Here is a 13,650-nt window from a genome sequence, read left to right as displayed (position 1 = left end):
CAAAACATAAATATACAATTAATAATAATATAATATAATAATAATCCTTCGTTAAAATTCTTTTCTTCTGAGAACCGCTGTGTTGTTGTCTCTCCACTGTCTGTGGGAGCCTCAGAAAAAGACCTAGAAGCAGGCCCAGAGATCCGAGGCACAGAAAAAGAGCCAGGAATCTGAATCCCATCATCCTCATCATCAGGGAGCATCTCAGCCACAACATACTCCACATCTGTATGCTTGTCCACTATGCCCTGCCTCATATACCGAGGAAGAATTGTTGGAGGCTACAGACAATGCCATTGCTGTTGCCTGTTTTTGGTCAAAAGATATTTAGCCACCTACACTCCTTCTATTTTTATCAGTTTTATACTAATTTATGCAATGCTTTTGATACGAAATAAATAAATCCCATACTCTTCCACTCTTTGAAGAAGGCTGTTGTGCATGGTAATTGACATGGAAATTAATTATTTAGACGTGAAGGTGCCATCATATTCCTTTCCCCTTTCCTCTTCTCGTGAGCTGCAGTTTTCTAGTGCTGTAATCGACTGTTGAACTTGTATAAGTTGTGGCTTTCCTTTCTCTGCTTTCTAGACCAATCCTATTCGTACAGATGCACACTTCCAAAAATAACTGGACCTTGTAGAGCAGCCTTTTCTCGTTTTTACTTTAACCTCAAAAGTAAGAAATGTGAGGAATTCCCTTATGGTGGCTGCAGAGGCAATGAAAATAACTTTTTAACACAGCAGGAATGCTTTGAAAAGTGTGAAGGTAAGACAAAAATAAATCATCCCCAGGTTTTGTTGTTCATGGCTAAAGGTCTCTATCCTGGCCTACGTTGCATAATATTATGCATATTTACGAACTCATCTGACAGGGTGAGATCAGTGTCCTAGGATGCCTCGCAACTCCAGGAATTTTTGGTAGACACTGATTATCTAGGTCCGGCGCAGTCTGGCTTTAGGCCGAGACATGGTACTGAGACAGCCTTGGTCGCCTTAGGTGGTTATCTAAGCCGGGAGCTGGACGGGGGGAGTGTGTCCCTATTATTATTATTATTATTATTATTATTATTATTATTATTTAGGGCTTTTATATTCCGTCCTTTCTCAACCTCTACAGAGGGGCTCAGGATGGCTAACAAAGTGGCACCCCATGGAGCCCAAATCAAAACATAAATATACAATTAATAATAATATAATAATAATAACACTTCTTTTGTACCCCGCTACCATCTCCCCAAGGGACTCGATGCGGCTTACATGAGGCCAAGCCCAAATACAACAATACAAGCAATAAAACAACAATACAAATAATTAAAATAAAAACGTAGAGGACAAAGAGTTATGGGATCATTATTCCGGGAAGGCACACTGGAACAGCCACGTCTTCAAGCTCCTCCTGAAGACTGCCAGAATTGGGGCCTGACTGATGTCTTTAGGGAGTGAGTTCCAGAATCGAGGGGCCACCACCGAAAAAGCCCTCTCTCTCGTCCCCACCAATCGCGCCTCCGGATGATCGAAGGGATTGTGTGGGTTCATATATGGAGATGCGGTCACGCAGGTAGGCAGGTCCCAAACCATTCAGGGCTTTGTAGGTAAGAACCTGCACCTTGAATTGGGTCCAGTAAATGAATGGCAGCCAGTGGAGCTCCTTGAATAGGAGGGATGACCGCTCCCTGTAAGGAGCCCCAGTTAACAACTTGGCTGCCGCCCGTTGGATCATCTGGAATTTCCGGGCCGTTTTCAAGGGCAGCCCCACATAGAGTGCATTGCAGTAATCCAAGGCGTGGACCACTTTGGCCATATCCGCCTTCCCGAGGTACGGTCGCAGTTGGTGCACGAGTCTTAGTTGTGCAAAGGCCCTCCCGGCCACCACCGATGCCTGAGCCTCAAACATAAGTGAAGAATCCAGGAGGACTCCCAAACTGGGGACCTGTGACTTCAGGGGGAGTGCAAGCCCATCCAGCACAGGTTGCCACCCTATACCCCGGTCTGGTTTACGATCGACCAGGAGGACCTCTGTCTTGTCGGGATTAATCTTCAGCTTGTTCGTCCTCGTCCAGACAGCCACAGCAGTCAGGCACTCATCTAGCACTCGAGGGGCTTCCTTGAAATTCGGTGGAAAAGAGTAGTAGAGTTGTGTGTCATCTGCATAGAGATTAATAATAGCAATGTAATAACAACAATATAAAACAGTATAAAACCGTATAAACAATATAAAAACAATATAAAAACAGACAACAAATAGTCAGCGGTCACCAATTTAAATCATTATCCAAGGGCAGTCCATCAGCTCTAAATAAGTCAACCCGTCAGTAGGTCAGCCTATTCTCCAAAGGCCTGATCCCATAGCCAGGATTTTACTTGTTTCCGGAAGGTCAAGAGGCTGGGAGCAGATCTAATTTCACTCGGGAGGAAGTTCCATAGCCGGGGGGCCACCACAGAAAAAGCTCTGTCCTTTGTCCCCGCCAGACGCGATTGTAACAATGGGGGACAATGAGCAGGGTCTCCTAAGATTATCTTAGGGCCTTAGGTGGATCGTAGCGGGAGATACGTTTGGACAAGAAAACTGGGCCAGAACTGTTAATGAAAATGCAATAAAAACAGTAATAATAGAGTAAAATAATAAATGGAATAATAATAGAGAAAAATAATCTAAATATAATAATAATAGAGTAAAAATAATAAATGTAATAAAATAATACTAATAACAGAGTAAAAGAATAAATAACCTTGACTCGAGTATAAGCCGAGGGGAGCTTTTTCAGCCTAAAAAAGGGGCTGAAAAACTAGGCTTATACTTGAGTATATACAGTAATAATAAATTTCAACCCCCACATGACTAGAAATTACTGCTTTCAGCCAGTTACTGCAATACTCTCACTCTATACCTCACCTTCCGATGTAACTGTGAACAATTATCCATTTTTCCCTCAGGTCTCCCTCTGAAACCAGATGATGATACTGACTTCAATTTTCAATTTGTGGAAGAATAGTGCATCCATCCTGATATTCAGTCTCCTTTGGAAGAGATAATGCAGGATATGAATGCTATTGTTACTACAAATACTACGAGTATTAGTCTTAATCGCAATGTCCTGCATGATTTTCATTCTAAACACAGTAGATATGATTGCTAATAAACCCACCAGTTCTAAAGCATTCATGGATTTTTCATCCTGATCATTCTTATACCCAAACCGTTTTCTCCCCCCCCCCCCCATATCTGATGAACAAAAGAATCTTCACCACAATTCCTAGTGTTTAGAGAAATACATTATCCTTACTTAGGCGATCCCTCGTTGTCCAAGGATGATGGTCCTCCAAAATCGGTGTCCTGGTGTCTGTGGAGCCCTATTCTTGCTCTGCATCTTCTCCCGCAGTGAGGGCATTGGTTTCCAGATGGAAAGCGGTCCCGGTCGGGGATGGCTTGAAACGCCTTCCTCTTGTCACATTCCTCTCTTTCGCCCTCCATTCGTGCCTTTTCAAATTCTACAGCACTGCTGGTCACAGCTAACCTCCAACTGGAGCGCTCAAGGGCCAGGGCTTCCCAGTTCTCGGTGTCTATGCCAGAGTTTTTAAGGTTGGCTTTGAGCCCATCTTTCAGTCTCTTTTCCTGTCCTCCAGCATTCCGTTTTCCATTCTTGAGTTCGGAATAGAGCAACTGCTTTTGGAAACGGTGGTTGGGCATCTGGATAACATGGCCGGTCCAGCGGAGTTGATGGCGGAGGACCATCGCTTCAATGCTGGTGGTCTTTGCTTCTTCCAGCACGCTGACATTTGTCCACCTGTCTTCCCAAGAGATTTGCAGGATTTTTCGGAGGCAGCGCTGGTGGAATCGTTCCAGGAGTTGCACGTGACGTCTGTAGGCAATCCACATCTCGCAGGCATATGGCAGGGTTGGGAGGACAATAGCTTTATAAACAAGCACCTTGTTCTCTCTATGGATGTCCCGGTCCTCAAACACTCTCTGCTTCATTTGGAGAAATGCTTCACTCACAAAGCTCAGGCAGTGTTGAATTTCAGTGTCAGCGTTGACTTTTGTGGAGAGGTGACTGCCAAGGTTGCGGAAAGGACCAACATTTTCTAATGTTACACCATTAAACTGTATTTCTGGCATTTCCCACTCCACTCCCAGCTGTGCCAGGAGAACAAGCCCCCGCAGCGCCACAGGTGAACTACAACTCCAAAACTCAAGGTCAATGCCCACTAAACCCAGTATTTTCTGTTGTTCATGGGGGTTCTGTGTACCAAGACTGGTTCAATTCCATCATTGGTGGAGTTCAGAATGCTCTTTGAGCATTACTTCCCTGGATCTAGACACTATGGTCCTATTGATGCAGGCCACTTCAGGGATGCCATCCATCCATCTTACCCTTGGTCGGCCCCTCTTCCTTTTTCCTTCCATTTCCCCCAAATATTTATTTATTTATTTATTTGCTATATTTATATACCGCCGTTTCTCAGCCTAGCCGGCGACTCAACGCGGTTTACAACATAATATAACAATCAACAGTAAAAAAGTTAAAAGCATAAAAAACATAAAAAACATAAAAACACAATTCATACATCAATACCAATCCAGTTCGACTCTTAACTAAAAACGTGATCCAGTTCATCATCCATATTGCCAGTCCTTTAGTCAGTTACCATTCGTTGCATTGGGTTAACCAAATGCCTGCCTAAACATCCAGGTCTTCAATCTTCTTCGGAATATCATCAATGAAGGGGCTGATCTTACCTCCAAGGGCAGGGCGTTCCATAGCCGCGGGGCCACCACAGAAAAGGCCCTGTCTCTCGTACCCGCCAGCCGCACCTGTGAAGCAGGCGGGATAGAGAGCAGGGCCTCCCCAGAAGATCTTAGGGTCCTGGCGGGCTGATAGGCCGAGATACGTTCGGATAGGTAAGTTGGGCCAGAACCGTATAGGGCTTTAAAGGCCAACGCCAGCACTTTGAATTGAGCCCGGTAGCAGATCGGCAGCCAGTGGAGCTGGTGCAGCAGAGGAGTTGTATGCTCATTTCATCGGAAGTAAGACTGATTAGTTTGCTCCTCTCAATTAAAAAGACCCGTCGCAAATCAATTTGTCCCAGTTTTCTTTTCCTCTCCATTTTAATCCTGTCTCAATCCACTCACTGTTTCCATATACTCAGCCATCCTTTATCCTTAGTCATCTTGAGCGCACACATGTCTATCCACACACACAGAGTCAGATATATACTTACACAACAGCCATTATTAAAAACACTGATCAACACATATTCAGTTTATTCACATTGATGCTGAAAATGTAGAGTTTTTCTAAGTCCTGTGGATGCCTAGGGACACCTGGCAAGTTTCGCTAACCATGGATAATGAATCAGGAATCAGGAACTGAGAATCTCACCAGGCTGAAAGCAAACAACATAGACTTCAATTTGCGCTAAAGGGATACTTCTACAGTATGGATGCTTGAAGAGTACAAGTGTGAAAGGATAATAATAAGCAGACTTTTTTATACATATAAGTTTCCATTCACCACCATTGTTCAGTATAAAAACTCTCTTTCTTACTCCTAAATGGCCAGTGGAGCCAAGCTGGTGTGTACCCTGATTGGGGATCTCCTCCTGGCTGGGCAGGGAAGCCCTGAGGATTCCAGTGGACTGGCGAAGGTGGTCTGAGGGAGTGGGGAGACTCCAGAGGTTGTGCCAGCTCCTGGGTGGGTGGCATTGGAATGTGAAAAACAAAGAGATGCCCAAAAGCTGATCTGACAGGGTTATGCAGATACCAAGCCCGTCTGGAGAACACAATGGGAGTTGTCCCAGACATCTCCCCATGTCAGGGGACAAAGGAAGAGTCCTGGACTCAATGGGGGCTCTGTGTGCCAAGTCACAGCGGTCTCAGAAAGTGAGTGGTGGTACTTCAAGTCCCATCATCCATGATCCATCCTCCTCCAAACTGCAGTAGGATGTAGAGTAGGTCATGGGGGCTCTATGTGCCAAGTTTGGTCGTTATTGGTAATTGGATGAATGTTGCTGTGGTCTCAGGAAGTGAGTGAAGGAACTGCAAGTTCCATCATCCATGGCCCGTCCTCCTCCAAACAGCATCAGAATGTAGAGGGACATGAGGGCTCTATGTGCCAAGTTTGGTCGTTATTGGTAATTGGATGAATGTTGCTGTGGTCTCAGGAAGTGAGTGAAGGAACTGCAAGTCCCATCATCCGTGGTCCATCCTCCTCCAAACTGCACCAGGATGTAGAATGGGTCATGGGGTCTCTGTGTGCCAAGTTTGGTCTTGATCAGTCATTGCATGAGGGTCACACCAGTTTCGGGAAGGGAGTGAAGGTATTGCAAATCCCATCATCTGTGGTCCATCCTCTTCCAAACTGACCCAGGGTGTAGAGTTGGTCATGGGGCTTTGTGTGCCAAGTTTGGTCTTGATCAGTCATTGGATGAAGGTTGTAGTGGTGTCAGGAAGTGAGTTGAGATATTTGAAGTCCCATCATTCATGGTCCGCCCTCCTCCAAACTGCAGTAGGATGTAGAGTGGGTCATAGGGGTTCTGTGTGCCAAGTTTGTTCTTTACCGGTCTTTGTTGGAGGCTCCAGTGGTCTGTGGGAACCAAAGGGTTTGAAAGTACTAAAACTCCCATCATCCATTGTCCATCCTCCTTCAAACTTCACCAGGATGTAAAAGGGGCCATGGGGGTTATGTGTGCCAAGTTTGGTCTTCATCAGTCATTGAATGAGTGTCGAAAGTATTTCGGGAAGTGAGTGTAGGTACTTAAAGTCCAATCATCCATGATCTGCCCTCCTCCAAACTGCAGTAGAATGTAGAGTGGGTCATGGGGGCTCTGTGTGCCAAGTTTGGTCTTTATCTGACTTTGTTGGGGACCACAGTGGTCTGTGGGAACCAAAAGGTTGGAAAGTACTACAAATCCCATCATCCTTTGTCCGTCATCGCCCCAAACCTCACCAGGACATAAAGGGGGTCATGGGGGTTATGTGTGCCAAGTGTGGTCCAGGTCCGTCCCTCAGACCCTTACCTCTCCTCTCTCTTCCACCTCAGAATGTTGAGGCTGGCCAATCAGAGATCATATGCAAATTGTACTGCAGTGGCAACCAATCAGATGGCTGCCACAGCCTCAGGCCTTTATCTCTCCTCTCTCTGTCACCTCAGAATGTTGGAATGTTGAGCCTGGCCAATCAGAGACTATATGCAAATAATACCACAGTGGCAACCAATCAGAAAGCTGCCACATACACGTCCTCTGCTTACATACATACATATATATAGACTAGCTTGGGGACCAGCCGCTGCCCGGGTGATTTGAGAAAGGCATTGTTTGTCTGTACTCTAGATCCGATGTTGGCTGCGTTCAGTGGGTGCAGGTGAAGTATAGCTCTATGGTCTATCCTCCAAACGATGCCAAAATGTAGAATGGGTCATGCTGGCTCAGGGTGCCAAATTAGGTCTTGATCAGCCATAGGTGTGGGTCGCAATGGTCTTAGGAGGTGAGTGAAGCTACTGTAAGTCCCATCATCCATGTTCCATTGGCCCACAAACCCCACCCAGATGTAGATTGGGTCATGAGGGCTCTGTGTGCCAAGTTTGCTCTTGATCAGTCATTGGTGTGGGTTGCAGTGGTCTCCGGAAGTGACTGAAAGTACTGCAATTCCCATCATTCATGGTCCAACCTCCTCCCAACTGCAGCAGAATGTGGAGTGAGCCATAGTGGGCTCTGTGTGTCAAGTTTGGTTCTTATTGGTTATTGAAGAGGGTCACAGTGTTCTCTGGAATTGAGTGAAGGTACTGTAAGTCCCATCATCGATGATCCATCCTCTCCCAAACTACACCAGGATGTAGAGTGGGTCATGGGGTCTCTGTTTACCAAGTTTGGTCTTTATAGGTCTTTGTTGGGGGCCACGCTGGTCTGTGGGAACGAAACCATTTGAAAGTACTACAAATCCCATCATCTGTTGTCCGTCCTCCCCCAAACCGCACCAGAGCATAAAGGGGGTCATGGGGGTGATGTGTGCAAAGTTTGGTCCTGCTCTGTCATTCGTAGGGGGTCGTACCGGCCTGCGGAAGTATCAGCCAATCAGAATGCTGCCACATACCCACATACAAACATACAAACATTCACTTTTATTATATACATAGACATAGATATAGATATAGATATAGACTAGCTTGGGGACCCGGCGGTGCCCGGGTTTTTTGAAAAAGGCACTGTGTGCCAAGGTTGGTCTTTATCAGTTATTTATGTGGCTCACAAAGGTCTCAGGAAGTCCTCCTCCAGAAAGCACCCGGATGTAGAGTGGGCCATGGGGGCTCTGTGTGCCAAGTTTGATCTTGATCAGTCATTGGATGAGGGTTGTAGCAGTCTCGGGAAGTGTGTGGAGGTACTTCAAGTCCCATAATCTGTGGTCCATCTTCCTCCAAACAGCGCCAGGGTGTAGAGTGGGTCATGGGGGCTCTGTGTGCTAAGTTTGGTCCTGATCAGTCATTGGATGACGGTCACAGGGGTCTCAGGAAGTGAGTGAAGGTACTTCAAATCCCATCATCCGTGGTCCATCCCCCTCCAAACTGCACCAGGATATAGAGTGAGTCATGGGGGCTGTGTGTTCCAAGTTTGGTCTTGATCAGTCATTGGATCAGGGTCGCAACAGTCTTGGGAAGTGAGTAGAGTTACTTCAAGTCCCATCACCCGTGGTCCATCATCCTCTAAACTGCAGCAGGATGTAGAATGGGTCATGGGGGCTCTGTGTGCCAATTTCTTGTGTTTTCCCTATTTGCTGGCATATGGCATGCATCACCTTGACAGGATCGTCTTTCAAGATGATTGTGCCTATATGCATGACAAAATATAATGCTTGTATCAATGTCATATCACGGGAATTAATCTCTTCCTGGTTGTGTCCAGATGATGCTCATTGGCTTTATGGCTCCAATTTAACCCAAGTTTGAATGGAATGATACTTATTGCAGAACAGGGAGTTACTCGGAAGTAAACAGATCAACTCCACAAAGTCTTTACTTGTTGACTAATTGTTCTACCTACATTTCCCTGTGCAAGCCTTTAAAAAGTAGCTTTATTCAACATTGGGCATTCACATCAAACAGCCAACATGTTGTATAATCGTATTGTCCTCTCCACCCTCCTTCCTGTGGGATTTCTGGTCCTCTGGTTTGGACCATTGTATGCCAATAATGGTAAGAGCATTTTTGTTAGCTTTGAATTCTTCTATTTGACATTTGTCTCCCTTGCAAAATAACTGAGAATGGAATAGAAAAGGGAAAATGGAATATCGTGCTAGGTTAATGGCAAAAATGGGTTGTCATTCAGCTCTGACCTGTGAATCCAAATCCACATTCCCCATATTATACAGTTGGCCATGTTTTACGACAGTTCTCACATAGGTTATTGGCAGAGGCGGCCCTAGGTAATTTTCAATGGTAAACAAACAGTATTTTGGCACCCCCCTCCCCCCTCCAACCAATCATTGATATATATTTTCTGTTCATCGTGTGAGTTCTGTGTGCCATATTTCTGTGTGCCATATTTCAATTCTATCATTTGTGTTCAGAATGCTCTTTGATTTTAGGTGAACTATACATCCCAGTAACTACAACTTGCATATGTCAAGGTCTATTTTCCCCCAAGAGCGCCCCTGGCAAAATCAACTATACTGCGAATGCTTACTTTGCGTAATGGTTGAGCCGCCCCTGGTTATTGGGTACTGTTTTGAGCTTGAATTATTGTTTTGTATGCTATTGGTTTTACCTTTTATTGTATTGTGTATTTATTTTATGTGTTGTATTAGGCACAGTGTGTTGTACATAAGCTGCCCCGAGTCCCTTCGGGGAGATGGAGGCGGGGTACAAAAATAAAGGTATTATTATTCCCAGAATCACTATTGAACTTCATTTTGTTAGTTTTGGCCCATCTCTCTAATCTGTCAAGATTAGTCCAATGTGGGCTAGGCAAAACTACGGTGAGGTGGTTCAGTAATTGGCTAAATGGACGAACCCAGAGGGTGCTCACCAATGCTTCCTCTTCCTCCTGGAAAGAAGTGACGAGTGGAGTGCCTTAGGGTTCTGCCCTGGGCCCGGTCCTGTTCAACATCTTTATTAATGACTTAGATGAAGGGCTAGAAGGCATGATCATCAAGTTTGAAGACGACACCAAATTGGGAAGGATAGCCAATACTCCAGAGGACAGGAGAAGGATTCAAACCGATCTTGACAGGTTAGAGAGATGGGCCAAAACTAACAAAATGAAGTTCAACAGGGACAAATGCAAGGTACCCCACTTAGGCAAGAAAAACAAAATGCAAAGATACAGAATGGGGGATGCCTGGCTCGAGAGCAGTATGTGTGAAAAAGATCTTGGAGTCCTCGTGGACAGCAAGTTAAACATGAGTCAACAATGTCATGTGGCGGGAAAAAAGCCAATAGGATTTTGGCCTGCATCAATAGGAGCATAGTGTCTAGATCTAGGGAAGTCATGCGCCCCATGTTCTATTCCACCTTGGTTAGACCACACCTGGAATATTGTGTCCAATTCTGGGCACCACAATTGAAGAGAGATATTGACAAGCTGGAATGTGTCCAGAGGAGGGCGACTAAAATGATCAAGGGCGTGGAGAACAAGCCCTATGAGGAGTGTGTCGTGAAACAGATGCCTTAAAAGAGCCAGACACAAAGAAAAGGTCCAAACAAAGTTTATTTAGGCAACCAAAATAGCTTAGAAACACCTAACTCAGTGTTTCTAGCAATAACTGAAAGTCTGTAGCAAACTGCTATGCAAAAACATAATTTAGCAGATAATCCAGATGCCATATAACACCAGTGCTGCAACATTTACATTGGCTTCCAACTGAGTACCGTGGCCTGTATAAGATGCTAGTTCTGACTTTTAAAACTCTTTACGGCCAGGGTCCATAGTACCTTAGGGACCGCCTCTCCTTCTCCCATCATCGGAGGTCGCAACGACCAGCCCAACGTGACTTACTCCATATACCGGTTCCTAGAGAAGTGCACTTGGAAAGGACCAGACTCAGGGATTTTTTCTATTTCTGCCCCTGCCTTGTGGAATTCCTTGCCGCCCTACATGAGAGCCATGCGTGACTTAGGGCCTTTTACTCTCGCACTTAAGACCTGGCTTTTTACTAGAGCATTCGATCTCTGTTAATTTTTAATTTTTGTATGTATGTATTTTATCTTTTATAATTTAGCTGTAAATCGCCTAGAGCATTCTCGGATGGAGGGCGATTAATAAGTTATTAAATGATGATGATGATGATGATGATGATGATGATAACAAAAAGTATTAGCAACCTGCTTCAAAAACTCAGAGTTCAATAAACACAAAGAAACAAGGTGGAAGCAAGCAAAAACGTCATCAAAAAGCAGTCCCAGGTCCAAGCATGTCCAGAAGAAGATAAGTCCAAAACGCGATGTTGTCGTCCAAAAACAATCCGAAGGCAGAGGGGAAGTAGAAGTCAGCACTTACAAAAATCCAGTCAGTAGAAGCACGGTAACACGGCAACCTGCAGTTCCAGGACCCAAGCCCACAAGAGCAATGGCAGCAACAAAGTCCCAAGCACGAATACAACACTTTGCCTACTGCAAAGTCCCCATAGTTGGATACCTACTTTTATCCTATAACTCATTATCAGATGATGAACTGTTCTCCACCCTGTCTTCATCACTCTCAGCTGCCTTAGCTTCCACAGCTGATCGCCACCGCCTATCCCTCCAACTTTTCTACCTTCTATCAAGACTTAGATCACCCCATATATAGATTGCCAATCCCCAGAGAAACCTTCAAATGCATCACTGAATTTTGGTTGTGTACATATTTCTCTGATATCCTGCACATGGGTCCAATCCAGCCCATCCTCCTCTTTGTCATTACTCCCAGTCCCATCACTTCCCGTGAACCCCATAAAATCTTTCTCAGTTGGAGCATTAAGTATTTCACGGATACGTTTCCTTTCACATTCTTCATCTGATTCTTGCTCCTGAGTAATCCGCTTTATACCTCTACCCCCATCTCCCTCCTCCTCCTTCAGAATCTGAGAAGCCTTCAAACAAGTCAGTATCTGTAGGTATCATGAATATCTCCCTAATTCGCATGCTTTGCTGCTCCTGTTCCAGCACCTGAGCAGCCCTCTTTCCTCTTCTGCTACTAGTTGTAACTTGACCAGCACATTCTACTGCAACAGAGAGGCTTAAGGAGCTGGGCATGTTTAGTCTGAAGAAGAGAAGGCTGAGAGGAGATACGATAGCCATGTATAAATATGTGAGAGGAAGTCACAGGGAGGAGGGAGCAAGCTTGTTTTCTGCTTCCCTGTAGAGTAGGATGCGGAACAATGGCTTCAAACTACAAGAGAGGAGATTCCATCTGAACATGAGGAAGAACTTCCTGACTGTGAGAGCCGTTCAGCAATGGAACTCTCTGCCTCAGAGTGTGGTGGAGGCTCCCTCTTTGGAAGCTTTTAAACAGAGGCTGGATGGCCATCTGCCGGGGTGCTTTGAATTTAATATTCCTGCTTCTTGGCAGGGGGTTGGACTGGATGGCCCATGAGGTCTCTTCTAACTCTATGGTTCTATGATTCTATAATCTACTGTTGAACTTGTCCAAGTTGTGGCTTTCCTTTCTCTGCTTTCTAGACCAGACCTATTTGTACAGATGCACACTTCCAAAAAGATCTGGACCTTGTAGAGGATCCTTTCCTCGTTTTTACTTTAACATGAAAAGTAAAAAATGTGAGGAATTCCGTTACGGTGGCTGCAAAGGCAATGAAAATAATTTTTTCAGACGGCATGAGTGCCTTTCAAAGTGTGAAGGTAAGAAAAAAATAAACCATCCCCAGGTTTTGTTGTTCATGGCTAAAGGTCTCTATCATGGCCTACGTTGCATAATATTATGCATATTTACGAACTCATCTGACAGGGTGAAATCAGCGTCCTAGGATGCCTCGCAACTCCAGGAATTCTTGGTAGACACTGATTATCTAGATCCGGCGCAGTCTGGCTTTAGGCCGGGGCATGGTACTGAGACAGCCTTGGTCGCCTTAGTTGATGTTCTACGCCAGGAGCTGGACAGGGGGAGTGTGTCCCTGTTGTTGTTGTTGTTGTTGTTGTTGTTGTTGTTTAGGGCTTTTATATCCCGTCCTTTCTTAACCTCCACAGAGGGACTCAGGACGGCTAACAAAGTGGCATCCCATGGTGCCCACATCAAAACATAAATATACAATTAACAGCAATGCAATAATAACAATATAAACAAGTATAAAACCGTATAAACAATATAAAAACGGACAACAAATAGTCAGCAGTCACTGATTCAAATCATTATCCAAGGGTAGTCCATCAGTTCTAAATAAGTCAATACGTCAGTAGGTCAGCCTATTCCCCAAAGGCCTGATCCCATAGCCAGGATTTTACTTGTTTCCGGAAGGTCAAGACACTAGGAACAGATCTAATTTCACTCGGGAGGGAGTTGCATAGCCTGGGGGCCACCACAGAAAAGGCCCTGTCCCTTGTCCTCGCCAGAAGCGATTGTGACAATAGGGGGTCAATGAGCAGGGTCTCCTCAGATGATCTCAGGGTCCTAGGTGGATCATAGTGAGAGATACGTTCGGACAAGTAAACTGGGCCAGAAC

The 13,650-nt window shown here is 45.1% G+C and overlaps 2 protein-coding genes across 2 annotated transcripts in view; both read left to right on the top strand.

Annotated features, from left to right (window-relative positions):
- Window positions 1–13,650, top strand: part of DUS2 (dihydrouridine synthase 2) — a 92,937-nt gene that overhangs the window by 50,031 nt on the left and 29,256 nt on the right. The window lies entirely within an intron of this gene.
- Window positions 1–13,650, top strand: part of LOC137097575 (actinia tenebrosa protease inhibitors-like) — a 33,629-nt gene that overhangs the window by 16,445 nt on the left and 3,534 nt on the right. The window contains exons 5-6 of the mRNA XM_067471159.1: window positions 592–768; window positions 12,656–12,832. Of these exons, the coding sequence (XP_067327260.1) occupies window positions 592–768; window positions 12,656–12,832 (354 nt within the window). The remainder of the gene's footprint in view (window positions 1–591; window positions 769–12,655; window positions 12,833–13,650) is intronic.

Source organism: Anolis sagrei, chromosome 8 (assembly GCF_037176765.1).
Source record: "Anolis sagrei isolate rAnoSag1 chromosome 8, rAnoSag1.mat, whole genome shotgun sequence".
NCBI lineage: Eukaryota > Metazoa > Chordata > Lepidosauria > Squamata > Dactyloidae > Anolis > Anolis sagrei.
The sequence above is the reverse complement of the archived record's forward strand: the minus strand, read 5'-3'. Positions and strand labels throughout refer to the sequence as shown.